This window comes from Gopherus evgoodei, chromosome 3 (genome assembly GCF_007399415.2).
Source record: "Gopherus evgoodei ecotype Sinaloan lineage chromosome 3, rGopEvg1_v1.p, whole genome shotgun sequence".
In the NCBI taxonomy this organism is placed as follows: Eukaryota; Metazoa; Chordata; order Testudines; family Testudinidae; genus Gopherus; species Gopherus evgoodei.
In genome coordinates, this window is record NC_044324.1 from 54,851,089 (window position 1) to 54,868,899 (window position 17,811).

Consider the following 17,811-nt stretch of genomic DNA (forward strand, 5'->3'; position numbering starts at 1 on the left):
CCAATACTCCAAGGTCCTTCTCCTCCTCTGTTACTTCCAACTGATGTGTCCCCAATTTATAACCAAAATTCTTGTAATTAATCCCTAAATGCATGACCTTGCACTTCTCCCTATTACATTTCATCCTATTACTATTACTCCAGTTTACAAGGTCATCCAGATCTTCCTGTATGATAGCCCGGTCCTTCTCTGTGTTAGCAATACCTCCCAGCTTTGTGTCATCCACAAACTTTATTAGCACATTCCCACTTTTTGTGCCAAGGTCAGTAATAAAAAGATGAAATAAGATAGGCTTTGGGGTCAATCTCTGAGGAACTCCCCTAGTAACCTCCTTCCAGTCTGACAGTTCACTTTTCAGCATGACCCATTGTAGTCTCCCCTTTTAACCAGTTCCTTATCCATCTTTCAATTTTCAAGGAACACTTTTTCACCTACAGAAGAGGCTACTGCTGTCAAAAGCTGGTTTAAGTCTCTCGAATCTGTGTTATCGGCTAATGCTCAGAACATGATCCCTGATAAATTTGTTACTGATTACTATAAATGGATGAAGTGATCTGACAGCAGCAGCAAAAAAGAAATGGTTTGGTGATACTGATCATCATCTTTGTTTATTATGCCAAAAGTTCTATTGAGATTAAGACATCAGCATTAAGCCAGAAATCACCTGAATCCACTCACAAGTGGTACACCCATAGTTACATAACATACATTAAATTACTTTAGGGTTGTAATTGTCATGTATTACAAAATGCTCGTTCTTTAATTTGGCCTTGATCATTTTTAGGCATAAACTGAGACACAAAGAGTACCAACTAATTGCTGAATCTTTGAGCACTATCACTGTGGACCTGGTTAAACACAACACTCAGTGGCACCTTACATGCTATGAGAAGTGCACCCATAAACTGAATTTGACAAGGTTGGAGAGGAAATATCTCAAGTATCCAGAAAACAAAGAAGATGATGCTGGGACAAGTGCCAGCTATGGCACTTATACTAGGTCCCATTACATGCGTTTTGAGAAAACACCATCAGCTTCTTCGGCAGTAATCCAGAAGTCTGAAGGCATCCACTAAGCACAGTTTCAACACGAGACAGGTGAGAAACTGAACGAAGTAGTTACTGTTAAAAAGAATGGTACTTGCAAAAGTAATGTTAATTGGATACCCGAGTGTCATTTGGGTCAGATATATGACACTGCATATTACACTGAGTGCTACAATAAAGATGTGTTGCATCAAAAGATAAAAGCAACAAACAAAAATACAGGATTTTACTGGTGCAAACTGTGCGACTCAGCTGGAATTCATAGACTCGTAGAAGGTCTAATGGATGAGAAAACAGTGGTGTTGGCTGATGCAGAGACTAAGTATAGAGAAATATGTGCTTTGAACAGGACTGAGGAGGAACACACACTTAGCAGAAAGGCTCTCAAAGCACTTACTGAAGATAAACTGTGGGATATGAATGTAGTTTATATGACTTCTAGATCGTACTTAGTTATTTCTGGAGACTTATTAGCTGCTGTTAAATGCCAAGAAGGAGCAAAGGTCAAGACACCGGATGAATTATTCACACTGACAACTTATTTGCATATGATAGACCAGAGCTGCTTAATATGACAAAAGCAGTCTTCAGTGAGGAGATAGCTAAAGGGGTCAGTTGAAAGGATACTTTGGGTCATGACTTGTATGAAGCCCTCAAAACTCAAAGATTTATCCAGGGCTCCATCAATCTATGGGCTCCAATCAACTAGTACAGACTAAAACTGTGCTCAAATGCAAAGAAGAAAATAAAAGTGAAGGGGGAAAGGGCATCACAGAGCTAACCACAGGATGGGTCATTTGCTCACCTCCTGGTGGCGTTCAGATCTCAGCGTGATGTTGATTTACATGTGACTTTGGGAAAGCATGAGTTTGCTGCGGTACCATGACTGAGGTTTGAATGTGACAGAACAATGCATATGTGCAAAACAAACTAATGCACATCTTGCACAGTCATTGTAAGCCAGTACATACAGACGTGATTGGTGCCTTATGCCAGCAGAGCCTTTCAGCATAGTGATCATAGATGACATGGCCAAGGTACAAGTCTTGACAAACCCGAAACTGTTAATACCTGCCAAGATTTGACTGAAGACTTCACTGAGTCTACAAAGAAAACACTGGACCTTTGACATTTGCAGAGGAATCAATTAAAAATATTACCAGAAAGAAGAGACTCCATGGATTGCTCCTATCCAATACAAATCACTGATTCTGCAAACATCTCCAATGTCACATTGAAGAAGCTACTGTCATATTCGCACACATACCTTGCAGGAAAAATACTCCAGCATACAAAGAATTGTTCAAAGAATTTCATTGTCACCTGGCATAATGAAACTGCTGCCTTGAACAGTTCAGTGGAATTTCTTTGTAGTTTGAGGCTAGCACTAAAATTATTTTGCATGCCATCAATGCCACAGAGAGAAGTACTATCAAACTCCAGATTTTTGCACAATACACATGTTCCAGTACTCTGTGAGATGCTACACAAAACTTCCGCAAGATTCTGTTTTTGTGCCTCTTGCTGGGGAATAGAATTGCTGTATAAGACTCAGAGATGTTTTCCTATCACTCAGAGCATTAACAGCCACCACGCTGCCAGGTTTCCACACTCTTTCTGGATGTGACACAATTGGAAGGTTGGCTGGAGAGATCAAATTACTTTACTGGAAGGCATTTGATTCATATTCCAAAGAATCTCTCCCCACTCTGAAGGTGCTTGGAATGGCTGAGATGGTCACGATGAGGTCAAAAAATGCACTGGAGATGTTTATATACCAAGTTTACCACTTGAAGACCAGTATTATGATACCTGCTGAGCTACACTGATGGACGTTTAGGCTGCTAGGGAAGAGACTGAAATCCAGGACTTCTATGGTGGCATTCTCAGAAATGCTGCCAGTTCCACGTGCAGGGCCAGGTAAGCAGGCAGAGCTTCACAGTCCCAATGCATGGCTGAGACGATAGTGTAGAAAGGAGGGGTTTAGATTCATTAGAAACTGGGGAAACTTTTGGGATGGGGGGAGCCTATACAGGAGAGATGGGCTCCACCTAAACCAAAGTGGAACCAGACTGCTGGCACTTAACATTAAAAAAGGTTGCAGAGCAGTTTTTAAACTAGGAGATGGGAGAAAGCCGACTGCGGCAGAGGAGCACGTGGATCTGACAGAGAACTTCTCTTAGAGGATAGCCTATTGATAGAGATTCTCTAGGTTATAGTTAGGAGCAGAGGATTGAAGAGGATAATGTAGGGGCCAGATCAGACAAGAAACATTCACATAAAGAATCTGACACATCAGAAAAGGGCAGATAAAAACAGTGACAAGTGCTTGTACACAAATGCTAGAAGTCTAAATAATAAGATGGGTGAGCGGGAAGGAGAGTGGCACTTTATGTGAAAGAAAATGTAGAATCAAATGAAGTAAAAATCTTAAGTGAATCCACATGTTCCATAGAATCTCTATGGATAGTAATTTCATGCTCTAATAAGAACATAACAGTAGGGATCTATTATCGACCACCTGACCAGGAGAGCAACAGTGATGATGAAATGCTAAAGAGAAATTAGAAAAGCTATCAAAATGAAGAACTCAATAATAGGGGGGGATTTCAATTATCTCCATATTGACTGGTAACATATCACCTCAGTATGAAATGCAGACAAAATTTCTCGATACTTTAAAATTACTGCTTCTTGGAGCAGCTGGTACGGAAACCCACAAAGAGAGAGGCAACTCTCCATTCAGTCCTGAGTGGAGCGCAGGAGCTGGTACAAGAGGTAACTACAACAGAACTACTTGGAAATCGTGACCATAATACAACAACATTAAACATCCCTGTGGTGGAAAGAACATCTCAACAGCCCAACACTGTGGCATTTAATTTCAAAAAGGGGAACTATGCAAAAACGAGGGGGTTAGTTAAACAGAAATTAAAAGGTACAGTGACTAAAGTGAAATCCCTGCAAGCTGCATGATGCTTTTTAAAGACACCATGATAGAGGCCCAACTTAAATGTATACCCCAAATTAAGAAACACAGTAAAAGAACTAAAAAAGAGCCACCGTGGCTTAACCATTTAAAAGAAGCAATGAGAGATAAAAAGGCCTCTTTTAAAAAGTGGAAGTCAAATCCTAGTGAGGTAAATAGAAAGGAGCATAAATACTGATAATTAAGTGTAAAAATGTAATAAGGAAAGCCAAAGAGGAGTGTGAAGAACGGCTTGCCAAAAACTCAAAAAAGTGTTTTAAAGTACATCAGAAGCAGGAAGCCTGCTAAACAGAGATACAAAAGGAACGCTTAAAGATGATAAAGTCATTGAGGAAAAACTAAATGGATTCTTTGCTTCAGTCTTCACGGCTGAGGATATTAGGGAGATTCCCAAACCTGAGCCGGCTTTTGGAGGTGACAAATCTGAGGAACTTTCACAGATTGAAGGGTCACCAGAAGACGTTTTGGAATTAATTGATAAACTCAACATTAACAAGTCATCAGGACCAGATGGTATTCACTCAAGAGTTCTGAAAGAACTCAAATGTGAAGTTGCGGAACTGTTAACTAGGGTTTGTAACCTGTCCTTTAAAAAGGCTTCTGTATCCTGTGACTGGAAGATAGCTAATTTAACGCCAATGTAACACTACAGGTGATCCTGGCAATTACAGACCAGTAAGTCTAATGTTAGTACGGGTAAATTAGTTGAAACAATAGCAAAGAATAAAATTGTCAGACACATTGAAGAATATAAACTGTTGGGCAAAAGCCAACATGGTTTCTGTAAAGGGAAATTGTGTTTTACTAATCTATTGGAGTTCTTCGAAGGGGTCAAACAAACATGTGGACAACGGGAATCCAGTGGACACAGTACACTTAGATTTCCAGAAAGCCTTTGACAAGGTCCCGCACCAAAGGCTCTTACGTAAATTAAGCTGTCATGGGATAAAAGAGAAGGTCCTTTCATGGATTGAGAACTGGTTAAAAGACGGGGAACAAAGGGTAGGAATTAATGGTAAATTCTCAGAATGGAGAGGGGTGACTAGTGGTGCTCCCCAAGGGTCAGTCCTATTCAACTTATTCACAAATGATCTGGAGAAAGGGGTAAAACAGTGAGGTGGCAAAGTCTGCAAATGATACTACTGCTCAAGATAGGCAAGACCAAAGCAGACTGTGAAGAACTTCAAAAAGATCTCACAAAAAAGACGGTTACTCACCTTTGTAACTGTTGCTCATATCCATTCCAAGTAGGTGTATGCGCCGCGCGTGCACGTTTGCCGGAAACTTTTTACCCTAGCAACTCCAATGGGCCGGCAGGTCGCCCCTAGAGTGGCGCCACTATGGCACTAGATATATACCCCTGCCGGCCCGCCCGCTCCTCAGTTCCTTCTTGCCGGCTACTCCGACAGTGGGGAAGGAGGGCGGGTGTGGAATGGATATGAGCAACACATCTCGAAGAACAACAGTTACAAAGGTGAGTAACCGTCTTTTCTTCTTCGAGTGATTGCTCATATCCATTCCAGGTAGGTGAATCCCAAGCCTTACCTAGGCGGTGGGGTCGGAGTGAGGTCGCGGCCTGGAGTACTGCAGAGCCAAAGGCTGCATCATCTCTGGACTGCTGAACCAGGGTGTAATGGGAAGTGAATGTGTGGACCAATGACCAGGTCGCCGCCCTACAAATCTCTTGGATTGGCACGCGGGCAAGGAAAGCCAGCGATGATGCCTGTGCTCTGGTGGAGCGAGCAGTCACACGGCCCGTCGGAACGTGGGCCAGGTCGTAGCAGGTCCTGATGCAGGAGGTAACCCAGGAAGATATCCTCTGCGAGGAAATCGGTAGCCCTTTGACCCGGTCCGCTACCGCCACAAATAACTGGGGGGACTTGCGGAACGGTTTGGTCCTGTCCACATAAAATGCTAGCGCCCGACGGACATCTAGCAAGTGGAGCTGTTGCTCCCTGTGGGACGAATGGGGCTTTGGGAAAAAGATGGGGAGGAAGATCTCCTGGTTAATGTGGAAAGCGGGGCCCCCTTGGGAAGAAAGGCAGGGTGTGGTCTCAGCTGCACCTTGTCTTTATGGAAGACCGTATACGAGGGATCTACTGTGAGGGCCCGTAGTTCTGACACCCGTCTAGCTGAGGTGATGGCCACTAGGAAGGTGGTCATCCACGAGAGATAGAGCAGGGAGCAAGTAACTAATGGCTCGAATGGAGGACCCATGAGCCGAGTTAGGACCAGGCTGAGATCCCATGAAGGGGCAGGAGGGCGGATCTGTGGATAGAGACGCTCGAGTCCCTTCAGGAATCTCGCCACCATAGGGTGGGAGAAGACGGAACATCCGTCCACTCCAGGATGAAACGCGGAGATGGCCGCTAGGTGGACCTGGAGGGACGACAACGCCAGACCCTGGTCCTTGAGGGACCAGATGTAGTCTAGAATAGTGGTGATGGGAGTCTCCATAGGGAGAAGACCTTTCTCCGAACACCAACAGGAGAAACGCTTCCACTTAGCCGAGTAAGTAGCCCTGGTAGAAGGCTTTCTACTGCCCAGGAGAACCTCCCGAACCGGGGTAGAGCAGCGTAGCTTGGAGCCTGTCAACCACGCAGGAGCCATGCCGTAAGGTGCAGAGATGGAAGGTCCGGGTGACAGAGCCTGCCGTGGTCCTGAGTGATCAGGTCCCGATGTAGGGGCAGGGCAACTGGGTTGGCTACTGAGAGGTCCAGCAACATGGAGTACCAATGTTGTCTGGCCCATGCTGGAGCTATGAGAATCATCCGAGCTCTGTCTCTGCGCACCTTGAGGAGAACCCTGTGTATCAGCGGAACGGGAGTAACGCGTAAAACAGGTGGGTTGCCCATGGGATCAGGAAGGCATCTGCTATAGACCCTGGCTCCCGACCCTGGAAGGAGCAGAATGCTCGACACTTCCTGTTCTCCCTGGACGTGAAGAGGTCCATCCGGGGATGACCCCACCTCTGGAAGAGTGAGAGGGCGAAGTCTGGACAGATGGACCACTCGTGCGAGCGGAAGGATCTGCTCAGTCGGTCCGCTAGAGTGTTCCGCACTCCCGGGAGATAGGAGGCGGAAAGGTGAACGGCATGGGCTATGCAAAACTCCCAGAGACGCATCGCCTCGAGACATAGGGGAGAGGACCTGATACCGCCCTGCTTGTTGATGTAAAACATGGTCGTCGTGTTGTCGGTAAACACCGCGACACAACGACCTTGAAGGAGATGGAGAAACGCTTGACAAGCGAGACGGACCGCTCTCAACTCTCGTATGTTGATGTGGAGGTCCATCTCCTGAGGGGTCCACAAGCCCTGAGTTCTTTGGGCGCCGCAGTGCGCCCCCCAGCCCAGATCTGAGGCGTCCGTAGTCAGGGATGCCGAGGGCTGGGGCGGATGAAACGGGAGCCCCGCACAGACTACGAACTGGTCCATCCACCACCGAAGGTAGTCCAATACCCTCTGAGGAACGGTGACGACTGTGTCCAACGAATGTCTGGCCGGCCGGTACTGCGCGATGAGCCAAGATTGAAGAGGCCTCATGCGGAGTCGGGCATACGCCGTCACGAACGTACAGGCTGCCATATGGCCCAGGAGGGCCAGACATGTTCGTAGAGAGGTCAGCGGAGCCGCCTGCAAGCGCAGAATGATGGCTGACAGCGACTGGAACCTGGGCAAGGGTAGCAAGGCCCTGGCCAGGGTAGAGTCCAGAACGGCCCTGATGAACTCTATCCGCTGCGTGGGGAGCAGAGTAGACTTGTCCATGTTGATCACCAGGCCCAGGGCAGCAAAGAGGCTGCTGATCCTGCAGACGTGGTCGTGGACCTGCAGCTCTGATGTGCCCCGGATCAGCCAGTCGTCGAGATAGGGAAACACGTGAATGCGGCAACGCCGAAGGTGTGCGACGACGACTGCCATGCATTTCGTGAACACCCTCGTGGCCGTAGAGAGGCCAAACGGGAGGACCGCAAATTGATAATGTCGGCGGTCGACCACAAAACGGAGGAAACACCTGTGCTGGGGGGATATGGAGATATGGAAGTAAGCGTCCTGCATGTCGAGGGCGGCGTACCAGTCTCCGGGATCCAGGTTCCAAGGGATACCATACGGAACTTCAACTTCACCACATACTTGTTGAGTTCCCGCAGGTCGAGGATGGGCCTGAGGCCGCCCTTGGACTTGGGGATTAGAAAGTAGTGGGAATAAAACCCCTTGCCCTTCTCGCTCTCTGGAACCTCCTCTATGGCTCCCTTGACGAGGAGCGTGTGCACCTCCTGACGGAGGAATTGCTCGTGAGAGGGGTCCCTGAAGAGGGATGAGGATGGTGGGTGGGTGGCGGTGCGAAGAAAACTGCAGGCGATAACCGGCCTGCACCGTACGCAAGACCCAACGGTCCGATGTTATTTGGGTCCACGCCGGGAGGAAAAAAGAAAGACGGTTGGAAAACTGCGGGGAAGGATCCGGAGGGGAAACTGGTACTGCGCCCTCGGGCGCACCTTCAAAATGAAGGCTTAGGTCCAGGAGGGGCCTTGGTGGAGCCTTGGTTCTGCCCCGTTTGGCCACCTGACTGTCTGCGTCGGTTGTTCCTGCCGCAGCGCCTAGTGAGGTCCTGCCGCGGACGGAACTGAGGATACGGCCGACGCTGCTGCTGTTGGTTCTGCTGCTGGAATGGCCTGCGCTGTGTCGCAGGCGTATGCATCCCCAGCAACCGTATTATGACCCTATTGTCCTTAAGGTCCTTCAGTCTGGGGTCTGTTTTAGCGGAAAACAGGCCCTGGCCTTCGAAGGGGAGGTCCTGGATAGTATGTTGGAGCTCCGGTGGAAGGCCAGAGACCTGCAGCCAGGAAATTCGGCGCATCGTGAGCCCCGAGGCAAGGGTCCGAGCGGCCAAGTCCGCACCATCTAAAGAGGCTTGTAGCGATGTCCTCGCTACTTTCTTGCCCTCATCCAGGATGGTGGTAAACTCCTGGCGGGCGTCCTGTGGTAACAGCTCTGCAAATTTCCCCGCCGCTACCCACGAGCTGAAGGAGTAGCGGCTAAGGAGGGCCTGCTGATTCGAGACCCTGAGCTGTAGCGCCCCCGCCGAATAGACCTTGCGGCCCAGGAGGTCCATCCGTCTCGCCTTCTTCGACTTGGGCGCTGGGGCCTCTTGACCGTGGCGCTCCCTGTCGTTCACCGACTGGAGCGCAAGTGAGCAGGGTGTCGGGTGAACGTACAGGTATTCATAGCCCTTCAAGGGGGCCATGTACTTCCTTTCCACCCCTCGAGCGGTCGGAGGGATGGAGGCCGGTGACTGCCAGATAGTAGCTGCGTTGGCCTGGATAGTTTTGATAAAAGGCAGGGCCACTTCGGTGGGCGCATCGGCGGTGAGGATGCTCACCACCGGGTCCTCGATTTCAGAAACCTCCTCTGCTTGCTACATGTTGGAGGAGGTCCTGGTGTGCCCTAAGATCTAGCGGGGGAGGGCTGGAGGACAAGGTACCCGCCACTGCCTCATCTGGTGAAGACGACGACGAGGAAACCCCTGGCAACAGAGTGTCCACGGGGGGTTCTATCTGGGGCTGCACCTCTGTCACTGGAGGGAGCTCAGGGTCCTGGTGGCTGGACCTGCCGTCTGCTTCCGGGGAGGGAAGGAGTCTAGACACTGTCGCCTCCGGTGGCCTGCGTTCCACCGCAGGGCGGGGGGTAATGTCTTGTGGACCCTGGGCTTGGCGATACGCCCATGGGGTCCAAAACCCCCACTGTTGAGGCCCTCGTTCCTGTGGTGGAGGGTCCTGAAATAGGGCCGAGTGTCTGTCCTGGCCCAAGGCATAGGCGCTGTCCGTCTGAGAGGACACAGTTGGTTCCCTGGAAGGCCATGGAGGCGCTGAGCCTGTTTGATAGGCGTCTCTGTATGCCGACTCCGACGCTCTCCTTGGTGCCGAGGATCGGTGCCGTGACCCATATCGGTGCCGGGATTGGGACCGGGAACAGCATGGTAGCCGGTGCCGGGATCCGGAGCGGGATCTGCATTGAGGTCGGTGTCGGGAGCGGGACTGCGACCTTCGATCAGCGCGGTGTTGGGATGGCAGTGGGGACCGGGACCTGCCACCGACACGGTGCCGGGAGGTCGACCGGGATTGGGACCTACCACCGGTTCGGTGCCGGGAGGTCGACCGCGGAGCCGAACGTCGAGGTGAACGGCTCCTAGAGTCTCGGTGCTGGCGGTAAGAGGAGCCAGACCGGGACTGTGCAGATACTGATCGGTGCCGTGAGTGCGACTGGTACCGCTTGGGAGAACGGTGCCGGGACTGCGAGCGGCACCCCGAGCGCGAGCGTTCACGTCTCCGGGGCAATCGGTGCCGGGACTCTGGAGACAGCGCTCTTAGCATTGGTTTGCCTCTGGAGGTTACCCGTCCCGGGAGTGCCGTCTGAGGCTGCGATGGCTCCGTTAGTGCTATCAAGTCCCATGCCGAGGCAAAGGTCTCCGGCGTAGATGGGACTAACAGCTCGACCCCTGATCTCAAGGGGGAGCTAGGAAGGGCTGGACTCGACGGACCTTCTGGACCCGGAGTCGACAGCAGCCCTGCAGGCGGTGCCGCGGCCAAGGTAAGTGCCGGGCGTTCCACTCGGGCCTGCCTTGATGGTGTTGCAGACGCCGAGGGTCGTGGATCTGCTCCCGGTGCCAGGGATGGTCGGTGCCGGGGAGTCTTGCCGGTACCAGCGCGGTCCGGTGCTGGAGTAGAAGTGACCGGGTGTGCCGCCGGTGCCGGAGTCAGTGCCGCTTCCATTAGGAGAGCACGAGTCTTTGATCCCTCTCCTTCTTTGTGCGAGGCTTAAAGGCCTTGCATATATGGCACTTCTCACTTATGTGCGATTCCCCCAGGCACTTGAGGCACGCATCGTGGGGATCGCTAGTCGGCATCGGCTTCTTGCATGCCGAGCACTGCTTGAAGCCCGGCGAGCCAGGCATGAGCCCGGTGCCGGGCGCTGGGAAGGGCAACGGCCCACCCGCGAACAAGTTAAACAACTATATATAATACACAACTAACTAATATACTATCAAACTATCTATGAACTATTTACAACTATGACTACGAACAGAGTACAGGAGAGCTAGGTACGTGGAGAACAGCAAGCCGCACTCCACAGTTCCAGCAACCGACACGGCGGTAAGAAGGAACTGAGGAGTGGGTGGGCCAGCAGGGGTATATATCTAGTGGCGCCACTCTAGGGGGCGACCTGCCGGCCCACTGGAGTTGCTAGGGTAAAAAGTTTCCGGCAAACGTGCACGCGAGGCGCGTACACCTACCTGGAATGGATATGAGCAATCACTCGAAGAAGAACTAAGTGATTGGGCAACAAAATGGCAAATGAAATTTAATGTGGATAAATGTAAAGTAATGCACACTGGAAAAAATAACCCCAACCATACATACAATATGATGAGGGCTAATTTAGCGAAAACGAATCAGGAAAAAGATCTTGGAGTGATCATGGATAGTTCTCTGAAGATGTCCACATAGTGTGCAGAGGCAGTCAAAAAAGCAAACAAGCTGTTAGGAATCATTAAAAAGGGATAGAGAATAAGACAGAGAATATATTATTGCTCTTATATAAACTGATGGCACACCCACATGTTGAATACTGTGTACAGATGTGATCTCCTCATCTCAAAAAAGATATACTGGCACTAGAAAAGGTTCAGAGAAGGGCAACTAAAATGATTAGGGGTTTGGAACAGGTCCCATATGAGGAGAGATTAAAGAGGCTAGGACTTTTCAGCATGGAAAAGAGGCGACTAAAGGGGGATATGATAGAGGTATATGAAATCATGAGTGATGTGGAGAAAGTAGATATGGGAATAAGTAAATAACTTTTCCTTAATACAAGAACTAGGGGCCACCAAATGAAATTAGTGGGCAGCAGGTTTAAAACAAATAAAAAGAAGTTGTTCTTCACACAGCACACAGTCAACTTGTGGAACTCCTTGCCTGAGGAGGCTGTGAAGGGTAGACTATAACAGCATTTAAAAGAGAACTGGATAAATTCATGCAGGCTAAGTCCATTGATGGCTATTAGCCAGGATGGGTAAGGAATGGTGTCCCTAGCCTCGGTTTGTCAGAGGGTGGAGATGGATAGCAGGAGAGAGATCACTTGATCATTAACTGTTAGGTTCACTCTCTCAGGGGCACCTGGCATTGGCCACTGTTGGTAGACAGGATATTGGGCTAGATGGACCTTTGGTCTGACCCAGTACGTCTGTTCTTATGTAAACCTCCCTTGTGGCAATTTAAGGCTGCTGCTTCTTATCCTATCCTCAGAGATTAAGAACAATTTCTCTCCCTCGTCCTTGTAACAACCTTTTATGTACTTGAAAACTGTTATGTCCTCCCTCAGTCTTCTCTTTTCCAGATTAAACAGACCCAATTTTTTCAATCTCCCCTCATAGTTCACGTTTTCTAACACCTTTAATGATTTTTGTTGCTCTTCTCTGGACTCTCTTCAATTTGTCCACATCCTTCCTGAAATGTGGTGCCCAGAACTGGACACAATACTCCAGCTGAGGCCTCATCAGCACAGAGTAGAGCAGAAGAATTACTTCTCATGTCTTGCTTACAATACTCCTGCTAATATGTCTCAGAACGACGTTTGCTTTTTTTGCAACGGTGTTACAGCATGGTTAAAGAAAAGAACACATCTAAAAATATCTATGAAGAAAGAATTTTACACAGGTGTAAAATATAAAAAAAATAGCAACGGCATTTATATTTATTTACAGGTGCTCTGCAATTTGAAGCGTTCCAGAGAGCTTTCCCTAACCCTGTTCTCAGTTTTTTTTACCCCTTTCTCAAAAGTCCAGCTGCAAGCTGGGTGACTTCCACCTATTTCCTCAAAGTGTGGCCTGCTAAGGACTGACGGGAGATTCTGTTTAAGGTTTCTCACCAATCCAAAAACATACTTCAGTCCTGATTTGCATGTCTTCCATACCTTAACATAGTGGAGCTCCAACACAAGGTGCTTGGTTAAATAAAGGGGCCTCTTCAGCATAATTATCAAGACACGCAAACCCTGTTCTCCAAGCCTTGCTCTCTTTATCAATGAAGACCAGAAATGGGCCCTACGAACAATATAACCTTTCTATAAAGAAGTTAAATATTGGCAAATTATCAAGTTACAATATAAAATTAGACAACGCTGAACTGTAGACAGTCCTCAATTGGATTTTGAGAATGTATCTTACACAGCGTGATGCTATTTGCAAATTTATAGGGCAGATAATGTAATTGCATTAATTTTATAACATTTTGAGACTCAGATGTATTTTTACCTGAAGGCAGCAGTTGCCCATTCCAAAACCCATGGCATCCATATATATATGGTCTGGTTTAGCTGCTTTTGCTGCTTCTCCATCATCCTTAGGAAATGTTTCTATAAATGGTGATGGAGTATTCTTATCTTTAAATACTGTGAGGAAAATACAAGTATTCAGTAAGTAAAGTATCAAACATAGATCAATTACTTGAAGAAAACTACTAGCATGTACTCACTTGGTACGTTTATCACTACTTTCTCTCCTCTTCGGTGTCGAATGTTTCTTGTCAGAGTACTAAAATTTAGAGAGAGAGAGAGTTTAGATTAAATCCTTTTTCCAGGAAAAACTTCCAAACATTTGTCCACTTAGCCTCTCATTCATTTTCATTTGTACTGTAGCAGATTTGGTCCTTCACTGAAGTCAATTCTATTTTTTCTGACAATAATATCACAAGAAGAATAAAGAAGGCTACGATCTATGGGAGAATGGGGCAAGGGAAGTTTTGTAAAAGCTAAATCTTATGCTGGAATAAAAGCCTCTGCAAAACTAAACAATGTTGTCCACCTCATATAGTTGTCTCCATGCTCGTTAGATTCCAAGACGGTTCTGATGTTTCCAAAATAATGAACGTTTGGACTTCACTTTGAGCAAGAGTGGGATGACTGTGCCAGGACTTAAGGGAAACAGTCAATTTTAAGGTAATGTACTGAATGATGTTAACCATGTGGTTGAGTCTGCCAGTATCAGGCTAAAGTTGCTGAAACTGTGATTTACCTTTATAGGTCACCTTGATAGTAAATATGTAACATTACATCGTTGTCTATGTCTCTGGGTCTTGTACAGCAATTATTCATATAGTTCTGGATTCCACTTACACAATTTTATCATAGTATATTAAATATATACATAAAGAGTTGTTCTTCTTTCTTCTCAAAACTCACTCTCACCTAAATCTAGGATGATTGTTGATAGCTTCATCTGGAAAGAAGAGGGACTTTGAAGCACCTCCTTCTACTGGTGTCGGCTCACATTCCGGTAGCGTAAATCCAGGGCATCCTAATCTATATATGACAATTTGAGTAAGTCATAAATTAAATAGATTATAATTTTATGTTATTAAATGCACTGTGGTTAGGTGAGACTAAGATCTTAATAGACAAAGGAATAAAAATAGTGAAAAATATATATTTGCTGTAGGTATTTCTAAGGCGTTTTTCCAGTGTTACCTAATCACCAGTAGTCATTAACACAGAAAGGGGCCTTAAGGCCGTCACTATTAAAAGGTCAGTATTTGACAACAATTACTACAATTATAGACTGTGGTTCCAATAAGTGGAATCTCATACCATTATTGTGTTAATGGATGGTAAATGTTCACTTTTTAATGGCAAACACTAAAAGAAGCTTTAGAAAATTAGTCCTCATGTATGTCATAGTATGCATTAGCACTCATTATTATTAGAAGTGAAATGCAGTGACATTCTCTGCCCCCAACTGCTCCTTTTTACGGTACTGTTTAATTCAAATTCCTAAAGTAATCTGTTTCAGTAGCGTTTACAACGGTTTACTTGTCATTGTTAAAGGAACAAAGTCAACCTGAAAACTTATCAATTTCAGAAGAGTAAGTAATGTAGTATCTGAAACTACATATGTCCCAGGACAGCCTGCCAATTTGTGATTTTACATATTAAAAATGCTGTTCTTCCACCGCTGTATGAAACACTCACACAAACATGGAAAACTGAATGCACAGGTAACAGTGAAATAGACTAAACAAAGTGTTGTGAAATGCACAATGTATACAAAAATAATCCCCCCTCATCTTTCAGTTATGATAGATTTAGGAGTTACCTATTGTCACATCCCTGGGCAACCTGCCCTTTCTGAGACCTTGAGTGCATCTCTTTCAAGTGGCAGGTCCATGCCTCCACTTCTTTGGAATAGGATCCCACAAACCAACCACTCTCAACTGGGTCTTCAGGTTATACCTTCCCAGCTGCCAACCAGGTTTCCTAGCAGGTCCAACTGGATTTAGACTCTGCCAGAGTTCTCCTTCATGGGCTATGGTCAGTAATATCATGCAATGACTCAGAAGGAGTTTCTCTGAAACAAAGTATGATTTATTTGCCCAAACTGTACACAGAGCTCAGAGAAGTAGACTTAAAAAATAAAAAGACCTCTATGCATATGGTGTTAAATACACTTGGCATTCCCTTCAAATCTCTAGGCAGACATGATTTAGCTTTGGTATCCCCTGTCCTTTCTGGGCACCAAATTACAGCAAGGTGGCTGCAGACCCTAGCACTGAAGTCTGTCTATCAGGCGTGCTGCATATTAATTCTGGGTCCCCATCAGCTTCCAGATGAGTTGTCCACTCCCCCCTGCCCACCCCTTTCTGCCAGAAACAACTCTTTAAACTCACAGGGACTTTTGATCTCAGTCCTAGCCTTAAGAGGAAAAAACCATCCTAATCCATATGGTGCCAGCCAGGCAGGTTCTTCCCCCACCTGTTGTCTTAACTCCTTTGAAGTAGGTACCTGAAAGGCTTATCTATGTCATTGTTTTACCCTTTTTTGGTACCTTAACAGCTCCCCTTTATAGCCTCCTTTGATTTGACTACATGCATTCGGTCTACAGAAATGTAAGATTCATTTTCTGAATTTGAAAAAAGTGCACAGCTCTAGGGAAACCTACATTTCATGTTTAGTTTTCTTAGTGTTATACCAATTATATCAGACCAGTAAAAACTAGCAGGATCTTATTAAAGGGGACAAGACAAAGATGCCACATTTATTATAATAACAATTTATGACTAATAACTAATATCTTAATTCTTATACACACACACACACACACTCATCAGGTGTTCTGTTGTCTTTTTCTTTTTGGTATTTGAACTTTATCTCATCAGGGCAGGCTGGGGCTGGAGGTTGATTCCATCATTCATACATACCTCATTCACACATCTAAACTAAACTAATAAGATTACAGCAGGGTTTGCAAAAATGAAGGTTGGAGGAAGCTTTTACAAAATGGAGTGAGTGTTTTAAAATGGGGTTTGAATTACAATATGGAACAGAAGTTGCAGTGTAGGCAAGTGTAGTGAATGGTGAACAGAAGTTACATTAATAAAGTGAACAATTAAAAACAAACAATTTCATTTATCAGTTCTACATTAGGCAACTCTTTGAAGCCAATGAAATGTACACATTTTATATAATAACCTCTATATACTCTAATCATTCTCTTTGACACTGATCAGAAATTGTTAAAGTAGACGATATATGACTTTCTTATTAAAAATTAGACAAACAATAGCAAAGATGGAGGTAAGCGTGAATGATTGACTTACTTCACACCACATGCTATGTATGACCAAGGCTATTAATTTTAATAAGTACATTTCTATACCCCCTTCTTACTGCTCCTGCTTGGGAGAACTACAGCAGCTTTCATTATTTTTTATAAACTTTCCAGATGCCTGCAATTTTTAAGTGCTGCATCATCTCTACAACATCTTAGCAAAAGAAAGTTAGCTAGACTCTGCTCCACCAAACAGGACTTTAAAGGCAAGATGGCTGAGAGCCAGGATCAAAATATTAGCTTAAATGAACAAAACCAATGTTATAAATAGCTTATACTGTGTATAATTTACTAGATTCAAGTGCTAAATTCAACCAGCTTCGCATGTTACTATCGTAGCCTTTCAAAATTCTATTTGCCTGCCTCCTTGGAAGGAGTAAAATTCTTGTGACTTTCTTCATAACGAGAGTGGGGCTGCAGATTTGTACTTAGGCTGGTAAATTTGTGTAATCTTTTAACAAGGCTGGAATGCCAAAAATAATTCTGTAATACACCTGAGCTGTCCAGTGTATAGTTTTATATACATTCCTGTTAGTGCAGACATAACCAGTTTAAGTACTCCATGAAGGGAAAGTAGATTTTGATAGTATACATGTTTTAAAGTTCCTGGGACATAATTTAAAAAGCCATATTTTTGGCTCAGAACTGGGAACTTCCCTGCAAACTCCATTTTTGTAATACCCATTCTCTGAGCCAGATTTTAGGACCATCTGTTTCTGTTCCACTTCAGGAGCCACACAGACAAGGTAAACCAGAATTACAAGAGACCTCCTGTTCTACAGTGCAACAGGATTTTTTTCCCATTATTAAGAATTTAACAAAATTCTCCTCCCATGTTTGACTTGATGTGGTAACTGAAGTTAGTATGTTAGCAGATTTCCACTTGGAAACATAATTTTTCTCAAGTGTAGACTATGAAGTATGTTTCTTTCTGTTTGATAATTATGCCCAAATTCTATTTTAGTTTACTTCTCCTGGAGATTCTTTTACAAGCTAAAGAAGCAGGTATGTTGTTCATACAAAGGATAGAGAACTCTCCAGGCAGATGCCCTGTCTAGATTCATATTATCACAATCACAATTCTGTATTTGTACTTTGTTCATTTCAAAGTGTTCC

General features: G+C 45.8%; 1 protein-coding gene across 6 annotated transcripts in view; it reads right to left on the reverse strand.

The window, feature by feature from the left end:
- Positions 1 to 17,811, reverse strand: part of GCLC (glutamate-cysteine ligase catalytic subunit) — a 68,827-nt gene that overhangs the window by 28,825 nt on the left and 22,191 nt on the right. For all 6 annotated transcript variants that reach the window (XM_030555608.1, XM_030555609.1, XM_030555613.1 and 3 more), the window contains 3 exons: positions 14,280 to 14,393; positions 13,568 to 13,626; positions 13,348 to 13,484 (listed from right to left, as the gene is read on the reverse strand). In XM_030555608.1, the coding sequence (XP_030411468.1) occupies positions 13,348 to 13,484; positions 13,568 to 13,626; positions 14,280 to 14,393 (310 nt within the window). The remainder of the gene's footprint in view (positions 1 to 13,347; positions 13,485 to 13,567; positions 13,627 to 14,279; positions 14,394 to 17,811) is intronic.